The following is a 21098-nucleotide window of genomic DNA, read 5'->3' as shown; positions in this document are numbered from 1 at the left end:
ACTGTTTGATAATCTATATATAAAATTAAAAATTTATAAATATTAATAAATAGACTAACACAAAAAATTTCATTATAACTTTTATATTGTTTATTGTTTTTGGAAAAAATAATATTCAGATAATGAAAAGGTAAGAGTTATTCATATTTTTCTCTTTTTACATTGTGGATAAGATTTTGTAATCTAATTTAATTGATAATAAATATTTAAAAAAATTTGAACTGTCTTTTGTGTTGTTTTGAATTCAGTATTTGTATTATTCGAACAATAAAAAAAATACAATATCTTCACTGAAAAATAATAATAGGTAGATTAGTTAAGTTTTTGACCATATTAAAAGTAAATTTGTATGAAAAATATTATAGGAGGTAAGTGATTAAAAAAAATATAAAGGCCTAAGTTATTCAAAGTAAAATCAGAGAATTTTTTTTTTTGAACTTTTCTCTTTTTAAAATATGAGAATCAAAATGTATATAAACTTTAAGTTAGAGAAGGTACATTTAACTTTTTTTTTTAGGTTATGCTAGAGAGGAAAGAAAATAACAAATTATGAGTACTCTAAAGTGTGATAAGAGAAGAGATTTAAAAAGAGATAGTTATTAAATATTGAAGTGAGAATAGATAATATAATATTAAAAAATTGAGTTTTCAAACTAGAACAATCTACCTTTCAAAAAACTTAAGGTAAATTAAAAAAGAGAATATTCTTACTACTAAAAAAATTATTACTAACTTACTACTTATCTAATTATTATTGGATCATCATTTTCTCTCTTTTTAAAAACTTTTCAGCATTCATTTTTTATAATTCAATGGTGATTAAATAGGTAATGGATTGGTAATAAATTTTTTTGGTAATAAAAATATTCTTCCTCAAATTTAAAAAGTAAAAGTAAAGTTTTTAAGGAGAGACATGACTCATAAGCAAGTTATGCTTAAAAAATAAGTTAATATTGGAGCTGTTATGGTCTCAATATATGGGTTACCGCTTCTTAATAGCCCATTATAAATAACAACTAAGGGAAATAAGAAAAGAACCCTGCCTAAAAGATATAGGCTTTGTTTGAATACTGTTTTCAAAAATAGTTTTTTAATTTTTAGAACAAAAAAACAAAAAAATTCGTTTGATAAGGCTGTTTTGTAAAAAAAGTTTTAAAAACTGTAACTGTTTTTTTGTTTTTAGAATCAAATTTAGAGAACATGTCTGAGTTGTTTTTATTTTCTGTTTTGGTTTTTAACTTTTAAAATAAAAAAACATAGAAAACAACTGTTTCTATAATTATTCTACAAAACAGTTTTAAGAACAAAAAAATCAAAACACAATAAAACAGACCCATAAATTTTGCTGTATGTTTAGTGGATTAGATATTGGGCTCCCAATATTCATAAGAAGGCCATAATTTCACACCTACCAAATAACCATTTATAAATAAGAGATTAAGTTGATGAATAAGAATATTCTAACTACCAAAAATTCTTACTACTAACTTACTACCCATCACATCACTATAGATCAAAGAGAGAAAATGTTAAAAAGTTTTTGAAGAGAGAGAAAATGTTAATCTAATGGTGACTAGATAGGTAGTAAATTGATAGTAAAAAATTTTGGTAGTGAAAATATCCCTCCTCTAAGTTTATTATGTATTTACAATATGCTCTCTCTTAACAGTTATTATATATACACCTCACGTTATTCCTTATAATTAGAGCCGACAAAACGGACTCGGCTCGGCGGGCCAACCCTCTCAACCCGCCAAACGGGACAGGACAGACTGAGTTTTTCTACCCATCTCAAAAGCGGGGCAGGCTCATTTTTTGACGGGTTGATGGCGGGCATAGACAGGCCGAGGCGGGTCAGTGTAAAATAGGCTCGGGCTGGTGGACCAACCCGCCCAACCCGCTAAATGGGACGGAGCGGGCTGAGTTTTTCAGCCCACTTTCAAAAGCGGAGCGGACTGACTCATTTTTTGACAGATTGATGACGGGGCGGGGCGAGGCAGGCCGCTCACTTTGTCACCTCTAGTTATAATGTACAATTATCTATAATTCTCTAAAAATATCTCTCTCATAAATAGCCCTCAGCTGGAGACATAGATAGTCATCATTCAGAGAGCAAGATCTGAAGAGACGAGAGAGAGAATGTTCCATAAGCAAGGTGGTTTTTCATTCCCTTTTTTCCCAGCACTTTCCTATGGTGTATAAAAATGCCAAGGTGTTCTGACGTGCTGTTCAAGATGAGGCATATTCTAAGAGTATATATATATATATATATATATATATATATATATATATATATATATATATGATTCGTTTACAATTTTTTTTTATAAATTTACATTAAGAATGACTGGTCATACACTGCATGATTAAAGTATGACCGGTCGTACTTAATGTAATTTGTAAGAGTTTGTAAATATAAACTGCTCAATATATATATATATATATATATATATATATATATATATTCTGACCCACTTTCTTAAAAACTATACACGGCTTCGTAACTTTACACCATAATAAAAGTATGACTCAATTGCACAGCGATTTTTAGGCGTGGTAGTGGATTCCTGGGCCTCCATTCCACAAGTTGGACAGGATAAGTCAATAAAAAATAATAATTCTTATTAAATAGTTACATAAATTTACATTTTAAATAATTATTTTACATTAAAAGTATATGGAGAAAAATCCGTTTACAATTTTTTTTTTATAAATTACAGTAAGTATGATCAGTCCTACACTCTTGATTGAAGTATGACCGATCATACTTAATATAATTTATAAAAATTTATAAATATAACATTTCTCAAAATATACTGCGTAAGTTATTTATTTTTTCCATGTCAACTTTGGTAAAGCTTCATGGACCCCTGCTTTAAATATCCAAATTCATGACAATGGGAAATGCGTGTTTTACATTTTCCAAGTCAACTTAGGTCAATGCATTTTATAGCATCTTTCTCAATCCAAGTTTGCACGCTTGACTGATGTCTTGCCTCTCATTGCAAGAACAGAAAATAAGGTTTTTTTTTTTTTATACAAATAAAATAATCTTTTAAACATAGCTTTTTGATAGTCATGCATGTTATAATTAATAAGAAAGTATTTTAAGTTACTAAAGCGTCCCTGTGACTGACGAAAAGAATATCAGCACTCCTAAAAGTTAAATAAAGAAAAAGGAATAGCTGTAAAAGAATCTAAACAGCCCTGAAGTTATAAGAATGCAATAAGCATTCCCAGGCGTTTAAAGGATAGACATAGAACTTTAAAAAAATAAAATAAAAACCGAGGCATTGTGGAGGTGTTTTTGGTTGACAGCGGAGGTGACGGTGATGAATAATTTTTGTTGCTTCAAGTGGCATACATGTCATCAAATAACATAATTAGAAGGAGACACACTTAAAACGCTCCATATAGATAATGTGGACTTTTCCAAACATAATGTTATAGCTAGGTCTATCAATTACTACCAAATAACTTGCCATCAAATCAACATGGAACAAAGGGGCAAATCTTTAGTGCTACGACTCTCTTTAGCTATGTTGCACCTAGGGCCGGCAAAATGGGCTGAGCCCGCTCCGCCTGCCAAATAGGGCGGGCTGGGTTGAGTTTTTCAACCCACCAGCCCGCCAAACCCGCCCCGCCAAACCCGCCAGCCCATATGGGTCAGCCCGCCAAGTCCTTTTTTTTTTTTTTTTTTTAGATTACCCAATTGTTATGTAGCTCCATATCGTAGATTTCTCTGCATGCAAGTGGCTTTTTTGAATTGTTGTGGACTGCTCATACAACACTTTGTTACTTGTTTTGTTACTCTATTTTATCCTGATATGATTTTATTTTTTATTATTATTTTTGGATTGAAAGATGCATATTTATATGCAGATTATTAAACACTGATCTTCTTGGTTTCATAAGCACATTAGGATTTTATGCAAATTTTTGTATGCTTTTATGCAGATTTTTTTATGTGATTTTATGCAGAATTTAATTTTTTTGTATTTTATTTTTATATTTTTTTTATTTTAGGCGGGCTGGCCCGTAGCCCGCCAGCCCACTCATAAAATGGGCCGGGTTACTCAATTCAACACATTTTGTCAAAACGGGCCGGGGCGGGCCAGCCCATTTTGGGCGGGCTAGTGGCGGGCCGGGCCGGGGCGGGTCGGGCTAGCCCATATTGCCAGCCCTAATACTTGCACCGACACCGACACGGGACATGAGATACGACACGACACGATACTCCGATATGTTAATTCTAGAAAATGTTAAATTTTGACACGTTAGAAAACGTTTTGATATTATAAAATATTTTTAATTTATGTAGTGTATATTATATTTAGTATTCAATAATTTAACAAAAAAATAAAACTAAACTTATAATACTCATCAATTTTGCACAGAAACATAATATATCCCAAATATTTATATTAAACTCAATAAATCGTAATTGTAATCTAACGAATCTAATAATTGGAACTCAAAATGCAATGCAACGTAACCTTTAAACCTTTTTTGTGTCTTTGCAACGAGTATTGGAATGTCGGAAAATGTCAGAGTGTCAGTGAGTGTCAGGAAGTATCGGACACGGTACGTCAGAATTTTTGAAGTGTCGGTTCTTCATAGCTCTTTAGTACTACCGATGTACTGTGGAGGTGTTTTTGGTTCACAACGGAGGTGCGTGCTGGTGATGATAATTTTTTTGTTACTTCAACCGGCATACATGTCATCAAATAATAAAATTAGAAGTGGACACACTTAAAATTTGATATATAGCTCCATATAGGTTCATAGATGCGGAATTTTTCAAACCTAATGTTAAGTCTGGGCCTTTTTTATTTAAAATTAAATTCTGGGTCAAACAACTACTACCTAATTACTTGCCATCAAAACAATATGAAATTTCTTGGCCCAACCAAACAGTCACATCGCATTTATGGGCAAGAAAAAATAAGGAGATATTAACTTAATTATGGAAGTTAAGCAGATAAGAATGAGAATATAACACCCCCGTCTCGAGTCAATTTGTTAATATCAGAATAATATTAAGCGCAACTATTTTATTAAATAAATTGTGGAAGCTAAACTCATAAAAACGTGGATAAACTTTTTTATTTTTCATTATACATTGTCATTTCCATAATTATATCTTATAATCATTCGGGGACATGTCATTTAGCCACTAATCGTTTTAAGTCATCCACTTAGTATGTTTTAGACTTCACATCTTAGCCCATATTTTACTTGATGTCCAATTACCAAGTTCTTTTCATACTTAACATAGCTTGTAATACTTAGAAATCCATTAATTGGGTTATTTAATTTTATATATTTTTCACAATTCCTTTCATAGTTAACTCCTTATAATTTATAAATGTGTTTTCTAGGTAACCTTTCGATACATGTCCATATGCTCCCTAAATTCTATATAACACACTAATGGACTTTAATTTATATACCATACGTAACTTAAACCATTTACGAGCTTTAACCATTTATATACCATACGTAATTTAAACATGTGAGCCTAGGTACCTTACCTAACCATCTTCGTACATTTTGTAATACTTGAATTATCATCAACATAATAAAGCACATCATAACATCGTATGAATAATGCAATACAAATGCGCAATTACATAAACTTATATATCTTCCCTAACAGAATTAAACAAGCTTGTTCAAGAAGGCATAGACAACCCCTATGCTCTTCACAAATACAAACATAAAATAACATGTCAAGTGGTAATCATGCCTCATAAGAATATATAAACAACACATCACGGCAATGCAAGTCTCATATCGTGTTAATTATAATCTATAAGTCAGTCTTTTGCCTCAAGATGCACCCATCTCATGAATATCAGCACCTGACAAATATTTTCCAAACGGGGTGAGATTTTGACAAAATCATAGTAAACTGGGGTTCTCGAAGGATCACTCCGCCCCAAGCTCACTTACAGGTATAATAAGTTCAACATAATAATAGGATGCATAATACTGGATATGTAGCATATAATATATGCAATATCACTATCTACTGGCTAGAGACAAGTATGCATTACACACGTCTGCAACATACTAAAAATATATGAGAATTCCACTCATACCCTTACACCCAAGGATGTCGCCTGCATGTAGGACACATTATCACATCTGTATATATCAACACATTATGCCATGAATTATTTCCAAATATATCAGATATATCAGTGCATAAATCATTTTTCAAAAACATACCATGCACATAAACCCACCTCCCATAGAGTTTGGTGGAACCAACAAGGGATTAACTCTGAGAACCGAAAACTCATCTTTATCAGCAACATACTCCAATGTATTTTCAATATCTAAAGGACCACAATCACAAGCCCTCACAAAATCATAACATATTTCAAAGATGTAACAACAATTAGCAAATATAATAGTTTACGACGTTCATTTCAATATTATCTTTACGTAGTCATTATTTACGTAGGGATACCAACTAAAGGTAGCAGGAACTAAGTTGATTCCCTAAGGCCCCTCAATCTTAAAACATCACTTACAAGCACCATAGAGTCTATAAATCATTTCCTTGAAGAACAATACAAAATATCAACTCTATATGCGAATACAACCTCAAACCTTCTTTACCATTTTTAAAACTAGAATTGAAACTCTTTACCAAAAATTCTAATATTTTACTATATTAAACTACACACATCAATATTTCCAATGACATATTATATGTCTTAATTGGAGTTGTATAACTCCGGTTGTATCTTTTGCAAAGTGACTGGTGCAAACTGAATTTCTACAAACCAAGTCGTGACTTCAAACTTAAATTTAGACCAATACACTTATCCAATGGCTACTAAATTTTACAAGATATAGCTCTATGTGTTAGCTTCATATAGGTCTAAATCTCACTTAATTTGGAGTTATGTAGCTCGAAATATCACAATTTTATTAAACTAGGTCGTTGTTGTCTCACGGAGTACTCGATTATTGCATTTTTCTAGAAAGTATTCGAATACTACTCGAAAAGTATTCGAATACTTCTTCGACAGAATGTAGAAATCAATGTTTTAAAGACATAGTTGACCTCTAATGAATCCCCAAACTTGTTTAGTCATTTAATCAGCATATTAACACGTTTTAAACACATAAACAACTTCAAGACTCAACTTTTAACCTAAATCACACAATCTACCATGAAGAACAAAGGAAAGGTCATTATTTTTCACCTTTGAGGCTCCACCCATGTAAGAAGAGATGACACAAGCTTTCAACCATGGAAAGATATCACTTTTAAGCTCACAAGCAGAAACGAAAATGCCTCAAAATGATGTCTTTCTCTCCAAAAACCCTAGCTTATAGGTTGTTTCCATGGTGTTTAATGAAGGTAGAAGGGTTGGTGAATGTTTGGGCCAATTTCTTGGAAAGGAAGAATGAAGTCTATGGGGTATGTCAACCCACATCAAAAACCAGTGCCCTTTACATCCAAAAATGGAGTCTTTCTCTTCTAAATTGTTTAGATTTAGGTGATTGCCATGGAAGAATGAAGAGTATTGTACGTGTTTGTGAAGAATGTGGAACTATAGGGGATAGGGATGAGAAGGCCAATAGGGGTGTTGAAAGGAACGAGGAAAAGTTTGTTTTGAGAAGAAAGTTAAGGTTTTTAGAGTAGTGTCACTTATTACACTCTCATTTTTCCTAATTTTTCACACTCTTCTAACTTAACTTAAGCGTTTTATTTATTGCAATTCTAACTTTATAAAATTTATGTAATTATGGTCACCAAATTATTTCTATGTTTCCGGATAATTTTGCCTATTGTAATTTTTTACTGCGAAACAAGCAGTATCTTCTCTTTTCTCCGAAATATGACTTAATTTTAAATACTTAGAATTTTCTACTAATATTAACGTAAATATCTTGTTGTCATTTTAACTCCATAAAATTCATGGAATAATAATCACTAATTATTTATAAGTTTCGGGTAATTCTTTCCACTACACTTTTATTGCGGAACACTCAAAATTGTCTTTTTTCTTCTTAAAAAACGTGCTTTAATTCAAATTAATTAGAATAATTAAATGTTGCATTTAATAATCCTTATTTGAATATTATTAAATTTATAAAATCTCAATTTAACGATGCGAGTTCTCAAAGAGCATGTATTTGATTCTTCAAGATATCATTTTTGGAAGGGGTTAAAGGTCTTAATCTCACCGTTACCTCTCATAAAAGATATATGTTATTTATCAAAAATTAAAAAATTGAAAATAAGGAGAGATTCATAGAGTGGGGCATTGGCAGTTGAGCACGTTACATTCTACTTGCTTCATGGACTAACGCAGCTGATTCTAATGTTTGAACTTGACAAAGTCAATATTTTTGAAAATTTGCAGTTGATTGAGACCGAAGTGGTACCGGACGAAGCCCGGAATTTTAAGACCTTTGACGTTTTGTTCTTATTGACGTGGACCTCGCAGAAAAATAATATGCAGCGCTCAAGTTTCCATATCTACTTTATATTTTAGAGTAAAATTTTTTAATCTCTAATAAAAAAATATGGTCTTCACTTTTATTTCTTACAAATATATATTTATATTAATCTTTTTTTGAGATTAAATTAAATCTTCGTTGAATTTATGAGCGATCATATTTTTAAAAAATTGAATTATAGAGAAATTAAAAATTAACTTTTTTTTATAAAAAATAAAATTGAAGACCGTATCTTTTATTACGAATAAAAAGAGGCTTTACTGTAAATTTTATTCCTCAATGTCCCCGGGATGATACAATTAATTCAAAGAGATCCATGCTACAAAAAGTTGCATCCATATATATCATTATTTATCGTATAAGAATGTTAAAATAAAAACGTAAAACGAAAAGTACTTAGCGATAAATAATACCATTCAAGTACAAAAAAAGCCTCGTGCACTTAATGACGATGACTAAGGGATTTGTATAACCGTATAAAATTACAGAAAATGTCTTATGGGAGTCCTTAATGAGGGAAAATAAAATTATGAGTACTTTCTATTAGGGGTGTGTAAAATAACCAAAAAAGTGGGTCGAACCATGAATCGAACCGAACCGCTCCATAAAATAATCAGTTTTTAAAAATCAGTTCATGAACCAAACCGGTTTTTAGAACCGGTTTAATAACCGAACCGATTTCGAACCGAACCAAACCATTTTCAAATCAAACCAAATTAATTTTTATAACTTTATTTTTTAAATTTTAATTTTTTTTTCTTTTCAAAAGAGGGTCGACCCGAACCGGTTTCGAACCGGTTCCGAACCACTTCCGAACCGAACCATTTAAATCAATTCGGTTCGGATTTTTAAAAAATTCGGTTCGGTTCGACCCATGCACATCCCTACTTTCTACTAATATTATCAACTTTTAATCTATTTTCAACCAATATGGAATTTTCTCACACTTGAATTCTAACAAAACCCTTAGGGCCCGTTTGGTAGCTGAATTTTTTTTGTTTTCCCGGGATTTCATGGTTGGGTAAATAAGAATACATCGTTTGGTACAAGATTTTTAATTTTTTTTTCGAGAATCTGATTTTCTCAGGATTTTCTTTTGTGTGTAAATTTTTTTAAAAAAACCATCCAGGAATACCATCCAGAAGGTGGTATTTTAGGATTTCTATGGCAATGAAATTTTTTTTTTGAAAATATTTCAATCGATTCATTGTTTCGCAACTAATCCGATTCGGGGCGGTCCAGGATTAAGGCTTTAAACTCCTCCCAAAGGTGGTACTGAGGAGATTCGAACACATGCTTTCACCTTCACCTGCTTAGCTCCCATGCGCCAACTACCACCATTTGGTGGCAATGGAAAATTAAATACAACTAAACACAACATCAACAAAATTAACCAAATATTTTCGGGAATATGTTAGTCTACCAAACAACTTTTTTGTAACATTATCAGAAAACTCATTTTCTCATAATTTTTCTAGAAATCGTGATTCCTGGATAAAAAAAAATTTCTCATGTACCAAACACCCGCTTAAGGATGAATTTCACATCAATGAAGGTAGAAAAATGATTTGTTGCCGAGTATAATTTAAATTTCGAATAAAATCATTGGTTTAATACTTTTTATATTTGTTTTTTAATTAAAATATTTATCCTTTTAAAGGATATAACGTTATGTCATTTTATATCTTAACTATTGATTTTCGTCAATCAATATTTATAATTTATTGGGTCAAACTTATTAAATAATTAATAATAAGTTTAACCCAATAAATTTGATCCAAAAATTATAATTGTTGATTGATAGAAATTAACGGTTAGGATCTAAAATTACACAAAGTTATATCCTTTAATAGGTCAAATATTTTTCCTTAATTAATACATAAAAAAAAGGAAAATTTTGTGGAAAACCAGGCAAAAGTATAACAGAAAAATGCGGAAACATTAACTCTCTCTTTTTCAATAATTTCATTGAGGAATATGTGGAAAAAAAAATCACCAATAATGAAAAATCACCTATATCTGAAAATGCCCCAAAATTTTAAAAAATAATTGCTTATTTGAAATGATTAAAAAGTTCACCATATAATAAATTGACCATTAAGTCAAATATATAATTCTTGGCAATTTTTGTCAAAGAGAGCAGTTAAACACTAGAGTCCTAAACAATGTGTTGTTCAGATGTTTCAGACTAAATACATCTAAGAGAGTTGTTCCAGTGAACAGATGGCATGGTAGTTTTCATCCTGTTTGTTTAAATTGTACAGAACATTAATGCAACGGGAAACCAGATTTGGAACACCATAAAGAAATGCATTATTGTAGAAAGAGCACCAAGCTGTGCTAATAGCCAATAACATACGCTCTTAAGACCAACTGATGGTCATTATAGGTTTCGGTCTCAGTTTAAACAAAGAGAATTTATGGCCTATTTAGAGAATACAATTCGCCCGAACGAATTACGTGAGTTCCAAGACATTGTATCTTGGTTGACACATTGATGATAAATAAATCTCAACACAGTGACCAAAATCTAGCGAGGGTATAGCTCAGTAATTGAAGCCTCATTAACCGATTCTTGAGCTGATTCATTTGCAGATTCAGTTGATCTTGTTGCCCTTGAATTATACTCCCATGATTGCACGTGTGGAAGGCTTCCAGTTCTACTGTCCATATAAAATGCAGGCTCGGAAGGTACCTGGAGAGTCTGAGAATAGCTATTAAGCATGAGTGTAACGGCAGCCATGGTTGGTCTGTTAGCTAAATTTTCTTGAACACAGAGCAAACCAATGTGGATGCATCTCATCATCTCATTTCGTGAATTGTTGTTTAATGATGGATCTACAATATTTGTAGCTGTCCCCTCCCTCCAGTTTCTCCATGCCTGCAAGAATTTTATCAATTGCACATACCATTAGGTAACGGATTCCACTTCAACATTAATATTTAGGAGCACGTTATTTTCTAAACCATACTTTATAAGAGTGAGGTTATACTTATTACCTCTTATTATCAAATTTTAACCGTTGATTTCTGTCAATCTAACGGTTGTAATTTATTGGAAATTAATAATTAATAAATATGACCCAATAAATTATAACCGTTAAATTATAGAAATCAACGATTAAGATTTAATAATAAGAGATAATAAGAAAAAGATGTTGTAACTATAACCTCCCCTACTTTTAATGGCAAGGAAGATATATAATAGTGAGAAAATGAATGCTTACAAAGCTCGGTAGATCCTCTACACTCTCCCCATGATGAATGCTGCTATTTTTTTGGCCACTAACAATCTCAAGAACCAGCACACCAAAACTAAAGACGTCTGATTTCACTGAAAATTGTCCATGCATTGCATACTCTGGTGCCATATATCCACTACATGCCAATACGACAAGCTTAATTAGTCATAAATGGCATGAGTCTTTTTCACTCTTTTTCAGTTGGCAAGTCAAATGATATTAATAACGAAGCTTTAGGGCATTATTTGAAGGGATAGATTATAGTTACAACTTTTTTTTTTACAATCTCTTACGACCATATATCATAACCGTTGATTTCCGCCAATCAATGGTTATGATTTTCGCAAATTAAATTAATTAATTAATTATTAATTCATAATAAATGATAACCGTTGATTGACGGAAATCAACGGTTATGATATATGGTTGTAAGAGGTTGTAAAAATAAAATGTTGTAAGTATAACCTTCCTCTTGATTGAATTCTATTTTTAAAAATAACTTTTTGATTTCCAGAACAAAAAAACCACAAACAAAAAACTATTTGATAAGGCTTGTTTTTTAAAAATGATTTTAAAAATTATAACGGTTTTTTAGTTTTTAAAATGTACTAACTCGGTATACCCATTTATTAAAATGGGTAAATTTTTTCTATTTTAACCCTTGTTTATTTTTTAAATTTATTTTCATGTCCCAAAAACTTTTCTCATTTAGTCAGTGTAGATACACCTATTATACCGAAAGTCTTCTCCAAATTTAGAGAACATGTCTAAATTATATTTATTCTGTGTTTTCACTTTTAACTCTCAAAAAAAAAAAAATTCCATAGAAAACACCTATTTTTGCTATCATCGTGCGTGAGTTTTACAATAATACATGAATGAGTAATATGTTAAAAGTTTTATAACAGCTAATAAGCTCTAGCATATTGTAATACTTACTAGGTTCCCACGATTCTACTTGTACTTCCTCCTGTTTGATCCACAACAAACAGTCTTGCTAAGCCAAAATCTGCTATCTTAGGATTCATCTCTTCATCTAAGAGAATGTTGCTCGCTTTGAGATCTCGATGTATAATGCGCAGTTGTGAATCCTGATGAAGGTAAAGAAGGCCTCGAGCAATACCTCCAATGATTTTGTAGCGCCTTTCCCAATCCAATTGTGCTTTTTTGGTTGGATCTACATATTCACCGAAGTCATATGAATTTTAAAGTCATATTAATTAGTAGTTATTCTTTGTAATATTTGTCTTCAACTAGAATTGAAGTTAGTGTAATAGACTAGTTGTAATTATGCAAACATTCAAACCTACCAAATATGAAGTAATCAAGGCTTTTATTCGGAACAAATTCATAGATAAGTAGCCTTTCTCTTCCTTCCAGACAGAAACCAAGTAGTCTAACTAAATTTCGGTGCTGAAGCTTTGCCAATAAAAGCACTTCATTCTTAAATTCCGTATCTCCTTGGCCAGAATCTCTTGACAACCTTTTGACTGCAATCACTTGTTCATTAGAGAGCCTACCCTGAAAATATATCACAGTCAGGTACAATAAATTCTTTTTAGGCCAAGTAATGAAGAGGCGGTATTTATCAGAATGAAGTGGTGTTAACTTACCCTGTAAACAGATCCAAATCCACCTTGTCCAAGTTTATTAGAATCTGAGAAGTCATTTGTAGCAACTTGTATGGTATCAAAGTTGACTTGCAATGACTCGTTGGTTATAATTTCATCATCATTAAGTTCAGCTTCACATGGGGAACGGGTTAAACAAATGAGTTTTCCAACGGGATAAGTGCAGCCGAAATAGGACAAGAGATATAATTTTTTAACGTGAAACCAAAAAGAAATTATTGATTTCCCCTGTTCTCATTCCTTATTCCTACGAGTGGTTGAGTAACGCATGCTTTGAACCATTATATATATTTTATTTTTTATTTTTTTCCCTGTGAAATGAATTAACGTATCTTGCATTATTTAATAGAAGGAATCCTGTAAGGTTTGGCAGAAAGAGTTCGGTTATGATGAATAATACACTCCTGTCCCTTTAAATTGTAACACTAGTGTTTATAATAAGTGACGGAAAATCCATGCGTAGAGAGAGTTTCAGGCTTACTTTCAAAATATTTCCTTGGGTTCCTCACTCTTAAATAGATGCAGATAAAACAGAGCACAAAAACAACAACAGCAACAACCGGCACTGCTATGACGATGGCAGTTCGTGATGTGTTGCTCTTTCCTGCACAAATCAGTTTACTAATATTTTACTAAATTAATAATAGTAAAATATCAGAAATTTCAAGAGCTAAAAACATATAAAACTATGTATAGTCACGAGTTCCTTAGAGCAGGTAGATGGAGAGCTATGTATAGTCGACCCTATAAAATTATTAACACCGCATGAAATGGTTGCTTTACAGTTTCACTTATCAATGATAACTTAGTTCATTCAACTCATGTATTCAGCAACTAAGCAAAACATGACAATTACCTTGTGAGGACGGCGAAGGTGGTGGTGGTGATGGCAGCGGTGTCGGTGGCGGTGTACCTGGGTCTAACATTGGCGTGGGATCATAAAAGCGAGTGAGTTCGTATCTAATATTACAACTGGGTCCAATAACTCTACCTCCTATTTTGTCTGTGCAACATATTCGGATTTGCTTGATAATCATATCCAAGCAGTCGGTGCAGTTTTGCCAAGACAAATCAGGCGTACACTGCACAAGACCATATATGGGTTGAAAATTTAAAGCAAGTGCATCATCCGCAGCATACTTACGACGAGAGTCACCTGATGCAGCTGAGCCTTTTAGATTATCTATCAATTTAACCAGCTCTTGATTGATCTGATCCGCATCCGTTGCATTGTTAACATTCCACGCATAAATAGTTGGTATGGTTTCCAATATGCCAAAAATTGAGCGGTTGGAGTAGCGCAACATGCATTTTTCAAGCCACACAATTGCCTCTTTCTGGTTCGGACAAATCTGTGTGAGATTTCCTCTGGAATCGTTGAGGCAACTGCGACAATCATCTGGCTTAAGATCTCCTCTGCACAGTCCAATGGCGTTTACTTTCTCACTGTCTTGGCCATATGAGAAATTGTAGAAACCATAGTTGATTTCTGTGTTGGAAGTGAGATTGGATAAAAGGGTGTTGAGGTTGGTCTGATATGTGCTATTGGCTGTGTAGTTGCCTTTATCATTGGAGCACAAGTGATTTGGCTGGGCGCTGGTTTGAGATATGATCATGAAAAGGAGACAACAAAGAAAGGTAAACAACCTCCAAGAAACTCTTGCCATTATGATTAATTGTCCTCTCACTCTGATCAGATTAACTAACCGAAGATTGAAGCTTTACTTATGAAAGAGCTTCAGCTGACAAGAGGTCCGTGCTGTCACTTTTATAGCCAAAAGCTTATTTGAAATCATCAACTCCTTACTATTCAATTCATGTAATTTTTATTTTAGTATTTTTTTTACTTTAAATTACATCTTTCGGCAACGAGGTTATTTTGATGGGTTATGTTTAAACAACTCTTCTACACATAAAAAAAAGAATAAGGTCCCACCACTCTTTTTTTTCTCTCCTTTTACTATGGGTCCATTTATATTTTTATTTCTACAACATAGAAAAAAATATATCCCTATTTTGATATATGGGTTTTACTTTTCTTCTGTAAAAGAAGATAGCATGTTTTTCCTGCAGACTGAAAATTGACATGGGGTTCATTTTTTTTTTTTTCTCTTTGTTGTTTTGGTGGGTCCCATTGCTCGTTTGTGAGTGCAGTTGGAGAGAAAAAATTTCCTATAAAAGGAGATTAATAAACCCCTTGATATATTATAGTTATAGGGTTTGGTGTTGTTATTTTAAATGACATAAGTTATGTCATTTTAGGAGATAGATAGACCCAGAAAAACAGAAATCATGAGAGAGAAATTGGGTGGTTTTTTAATTTAAAATTCAAATTTTCTTTGTCTGTATCTCTTTTAAAATGACATAACTTTCTGTTATTTAAAATGACAAACACTTTTCCCATAGTTATAATAATAAAATTTTTGTTTCCATTTAATTTTTTTTATTATATATATTTTTAAAAAACATAATAATCAAATTTTAATTGGTTAATGTTTTTATATCATTATCTAATAATTTTCTAATATATCATAAATAAGAATTCTTCAAATGATGTCATGTCAGTAATACATCTAAGGAGAATATGAAAATGTATATTTTTACATCACAAGTGATTTTAAAATACGAGCGATTATATTGTATATTGGCAGATCCCAGACTGTTAATTCTACATGTCCTAATATTACATTTTTCTTCTTCATATTCTCCATTTTTCTTTTTCTTTTTTAGAAAACCTACCAGATGCTAAACCCCTACCAAATTGCCACTTTCTCTTCTATTTTAATTTGTTGCGAAAAAAAGAGGTAGAACAGGGGATCGAGAGAAATAAACAGATAAAATTAGAGATGTGAGACCCATTAGTGTGGGTTAATTTATTGTATTTAGATCATTGATTTAAATACAATCTAACTATGAAAAAAATTAATAAAAAGAAAGAAAAATTAAAATAATAGGTCATGTAACTTGTCTGTTTAAAAATATATACTAGCATTTAAATTTAAAATAAGTCTGTTATAATAATGAAAAACTTCTTGCATTTTACCGAGCCAAGTTTAAAAACTTTCAAAGCAGCGGGCTTGTGGATTTCAAATGCTTGATCAATGTATCTCCACACCGTTGCGTAAAAACAAGTTGACTGGGAGCAAAGGCCGGGGGTGAAGAGCGAAGAGAATCAGTATAAAAACTGGGGAAAAAGAGAAAAGAGAAATAGTTTTTAATCAAATAACGAATAGCTTAATTTCCGTCATGTTAATGATGTAGTTAATTTATTTATAATTATAAATAATCATGATAAAATAGATAAAAAAAATAAACTCAACAGTTAATGAAGGTAATTTCCTTTTAAGTAATGTGAATTATTATTTTTGGTGTTTGTCAATTACTTCGTTATTGCAACGAGTCTAGTAGAAAGAAAAGAATTCAATCATTTTAGCTTAAATTAAAGATTTTGTAAATTTGAAAAAGGAAAACTATTTTTCCAGTCACAGCAGATAAAAGTTATTTCCAGTGAACTCAAAACGACGTCGTTTTGGATTATAATATTAAAAAATTATAATTATAAAGACTAATATAACCTTTCAATATATTAAAATTACAAAAATATCTTAATTTTCGTTCTAAAATAACATTATTTTGAACTCACTAGAGATAATTTATCTTCATTGATCGTAAAAATCCTTTACTCATTTAAAAAATAAATAAATAATTACACGTTATCTTATAAAGAAAAAAAATGATTTTAGAATAGTCTGCATCTTTATAGCCGTACACGCAAAAAAGAAAGATTCAAAGAGATAGCGGAGGAGAACGTACTTAAAAAGTCGAGGTAACAATTTGTTTCTTTATAAATTGGGATTAGAGGTTGGATCATTTGATACCGGTGTCAAAATTGAAATTTGACATCTTATCTGATAGCCGTTAGATCAAAAAAGATCAACGGCTCTGATTTGCAAACATGTGACACCATTGATCTTTTTTGATCTAACGGCTATCAGATGAGGTGTCAAATTTCAATTTTGAATCCTACTTCTTGGGATTAATATTTTCATATTATATGAGATAATTTTATTTTTTATATACATATAAAAATACATGGGACACTTAATTTTTTTTTCTTTTATCCTCACATGACTTCATATATACTCTATATATTTTTATATATACATGTAAGAAATTAAGTTATCTTTTACTACATAAAAAAAAACTTAATCTCTTATAAATTTTACCAAAACAAAGTTGGTAATATCACGTAGCTCCATATTGGTTGATAGATGCGGACTATTTCAGACCTAATGGTAAGTCTGGGTCTAACAACTACTGCCTAATTACTTGCCATCAAAACAATATCAAATTTATTAGAACGGCGCAACCAAACAGTCACATCGCAGCCTGATTCTAATGTTTAAAAATGACAATGTCAATATTTTAGAAAATTTGCAGTTGATTGTGGCCGAAGCAAGGTTGATTAACCCGAATTGATTATCAACTCAATCGGAATATTAAATTAGTGGGTCATTAATTAAATTATATGACTTGGATATATATATATATATATATATATATATATATATAAATTTATATTTTATATTCAAAATTACTTTGCAGTAATTTTTATGTTATCTAGATAAATTTATAATTATGCTTATTTAAAATTATCCAAAATTATTTCCGTCAACAAATGCATGGATTGCTTATACAAAAAAAGAAAAAAAAACAAAGCAAGGATTGATTTACGAAATAAGGTCTTGGCATGAAGAGGAGATATTATTATCGTCAACAAGCCTCTTCCTCAAATGATTATTTTACTAGATGTGGATTTACTTGTTTTTTATAAGTATATAACTCTTGCATCTTTGTAATTCATTTTTTTGGACTTAGGTCCTCCCTAATTACAGCAAAAAATATTATTCATAGGATCATTACTAAAAAATAAAATTAACATCACTTTTCAAATTTTAAATTAGCTCTTCCTTGTATCTTTTATACTTTCAAATTTTGATCCAACTTACATAGGATTTTCACTTTTCATTTCAATTACATTTTTCTTAACTTTAAATGTATAATTGTGTTTTATTTTTTGTGTGATGTGTATTTGTGAATTGAAAATTATGAATTAAAACTTAAAGATTTTGCATTTGGTCATTGCTTTAAAAATGATATTGTTTCGCTTTAATTTATCTTTTTTTTTTAAATATACTTCGAGTAGCAGAAATCTGCGAGGTCGGGGGGGGGGGGGGGGGGGGAGGCAGATCCTTTACAGTTTGCCACGGAATTTGCAATGGACAACAAATTGCGACAGAATATAAGTCAAAATTTCGTCACAAAAAATCCATCACAGATTCGGATGCAGTTCTGATGCAAGATCGTTGCATATTGCGAGGTAAATATTTTCTATCATAATTTTTGTAGAACTGCGACAAAAATAGTGATGAAACATTTTACGACGGCATAAGACGTCGCAAAACTGGGGAGATAAATTTGCGACAGATGTATGATGTTTATCTGTTGTAATAAGCGATGGTGATAACTTGTGATGGAATTTGCGACATATTCATATTTGCATTTTGCAAGGATATTCAATACCGTCGCAAATAGTGAAATATAATGTAATTCTTTTACTTTTTATATGTTGACTCCAATTTAATTTAAAGGTTCTTCCCTCTTATTATTATTTATTTTTCACTTTCCGTCAAAGTTATTGTAAAATAATCTTTATAACTACTTCCCAATCTCTTTGTCTTGTGTTCTAATATCCATTTGAATTCTAAACATGCCAACTCAAGGTAAAAATTATGCATAGTCATTGTCTTCATCATTCTCTTCATTAAATATACATGTCAAATCCATATGTATTATTGCACCATATACATTATTAAGGTGGGAAAACTAGGCCAAGAAATTAATGGCACATGCTCCAGGTCTCAGGGTATTCTGGGTTTAAACGCTTTTGTGACATCATCGTTGCAAATTTGATTTGTGTAAATTGTCAATGTCGCTGAATCCTTCGACGCGGACATTGAGTGTGTTTAGTATGGAAGTGCCCAAGTCGGAGAATTTAAAGAGAGATAAGACTATGTAAAATGTTAAGGTGTGTGTGTTTGTGTGTATTTCGAGGTTTGGGAGTTTAAGTTATTAACAATTTTCCCTCTTTAATGTTTTTTTTCTATTCGCTAAGCCATGCCTCTTTGGATGATATTTGTAATTGCCACAACTAGTGTTACTATCATATTATCGTCATATGCTAGGAGCACATTTTCAGTCCCTTGGGATTAAGTAATCCTTTTCGATCCTAAAAAAGAGGAAAAGTTATCAAAGGAAATAATTATATAGGTAGGTAGCAGAATCATATGCAACGTAAGAGAAAAAGTCATCCTACCAAAATAACGTGGAGACATCATGCTTTCATGATATGGAGTTCTAGATATATTGGTGAACGAGAAGGCATCATACCAAAATAAAGTCCACCGTTGTAGCTCATCATGCCATATGCTCAACTTGTTGCCCACCACCATTAGATTTTTCAAGAGCAACTTCTTCATCAAGTAATTAAAGGTAACTTCACGAAATGAACATTCTCATCAATTATTGTGCTTATTGGGTCCTCTTTACCTAAAGTCATGCACTTAGTAAGACTTATACATTAAGGATATCATTGTAAGACTTTATGAAATCAACATTCTCATCAATTATACATATTCATTGGGTCCTCTGTACCCCAAGTTACACACTTAGTAAGACTTTTTCATCAAGGATTTCATTGTAAAACTTCAAGAAAACAACATTCTCATCAATTGTTATACTAATTAGGTCCTCTCTAAGAGTAGTATAAATGTACTCATTTGCGACGGAAGAATTTAGGACACACTTAAAACGCAAAAAAACTTTGGTGCACTCGGTGCTCTTTTTTATTAAAAAGGAATTTTTTCCTATTTTACCCATACTTTTTCTATATTTCCTTTTAAGTCTTAATTTTTTTTCTTTTTAGTAAAAAGGAGCATCGAATTCGGTGCTTCCGATTCACCAAATTTTTTCTCTTCATATAAATGCGGACTTTTCCAAACATAATGTTACGACTAGGTCTACCAATTACCACCAAATAACTTGCCATCAAATCAACATGGAATTTGTTGGGACAACAACCTTTTGCCACATTTTTGACAAAAAAATTACTAGACTGCCACGCTCCAGTAAGAATTTTTCAAAATACTACGCCAACTAACTCGCTACAACACATAGTGAGTTAGGTCTGAACACGTGGCAGTCAGTTTGAGACCGCATAACTCGCTACACAGTGTATCAATTTTAGCCAGTCAACGAGTCAGTCAATGTGGCACTTTTCTGACAAAAAGTTGCTGCATTTCCAACGAGTTTAGGAGAGACAAAATTTAAAGAAATTTTTTTACTTTCATCAATATTTATTACTTTATTTTAAGTTTCTTTCTCCTCCTTTATTTTATAGCACATAATCATGTTTTCTCTCATAATCACGTTTTATAGCAATTTGCAAATACTGGTTTCCTAAAGTATTTAAGGAGTGTATCTGATTTTGAAAGTTTATTACCAATAAAATTTGGGTTAAGTATTTCTCCAGTCTCTGGAGATAAGTTATCCCAAAATTACGTCATTTTAAATTAATGAAGGGTATTTCTGTAACTTTAGAAAAATTAAGAAAAGTGTTTCAGTAAAATTCATATGATAAAAAAATAAACAAAATTACAGAAACACCCTTAATTAATTC

At 31.6% G+C, this 21098-nt stretch overlaps 1 protein-coding gene across 2 annotated transcripts; it reads right to left on the bottom strand.

Moving 5' to 3' along the window:
• Nucleotides 1-10999: 10999 nt before the first annotated feature.
• Nucleotides 11000-15027, bottom strand: LOC133298551 (cysteine-rich receptor-like protein kinase 44). Of its 2 annotated transcripts, none has more exons than XM_061497873.1 (7): nt 14217-15027; nt 13842-13964; nt 13343-13473; nt 13040-13250; nt 12669-12906; nt 11715-11865; nt 11000-11368 (listed from the first exon to the last, which is right to left on the bottom strand). In XM_061497873.1, the coding sequence occupies exons 1-7, from the start codon at nt 15025-15027 to the stop codon at nt 11018-11020; spliced, it is 2016 nt and encodes a 671-aa protein (XP_061353857.1). In that variant the 3' UTR covers nt 11000-11017. The 2 variants fall into 2 exon arrangements, with proteins under 2 accessions (XP_061353857.1, XP_061353856.1); XM_061497872.1 differs by having other exon boundaries at nt 13842-13981; nt 14228-15027.
• Nucleotides 15028-21098: the final 6071 nt, after the last annotated feature.

Source organism: Gastrolobium bilobum, unplaced genomic scaffold, assembly GCF_033153095.1.
Source record: "Gastrolobium bilobum isolate Gb01-03AN ecotype WA unplaced genomic scaffold, APGP_CSIRO_Gbil_v1 utg11931, whole genome shotgun sequence".
In the NCBI taxonomy this organism is placed as follows: Eukaryota; Viridiplantae; Streptophyta; class Magnoliopsida; order Fabales; family Fabaceae; genus Gastrolobium; species Gastrolobium bilobum.
The sequence above is the reverse complement of the archived record's forward strand: the minus strand, read 5'-3'. Positions and strand labels throughout refer to the sequence as shown.

Bases quoted from the DNA above. Each gene is read 5' to 3' on its own strand.
- LOC133298551 (XM_061497872.1), bottom strand. From the start codon at position 15,027: ATGGCAAGAGTTTCTTGGAGGTTGTTTACCTTTCTTTGTTGTCTCCTT. The intron at 12,907-13,039 runs GTAGGTTTGAAT...GTGAATATGTAG, and splicing joins CCTTGATTACTTCATATTTG to ATCCAACCAAAAAAGCACAA. The intron at 11,369-11,714 runs GTAAGCATTCAT...AAATTCTTGCAG, and splicing joins TAGAGGATCTACCGAGCTTT to GCATGGAGAAACTGGAGGGA.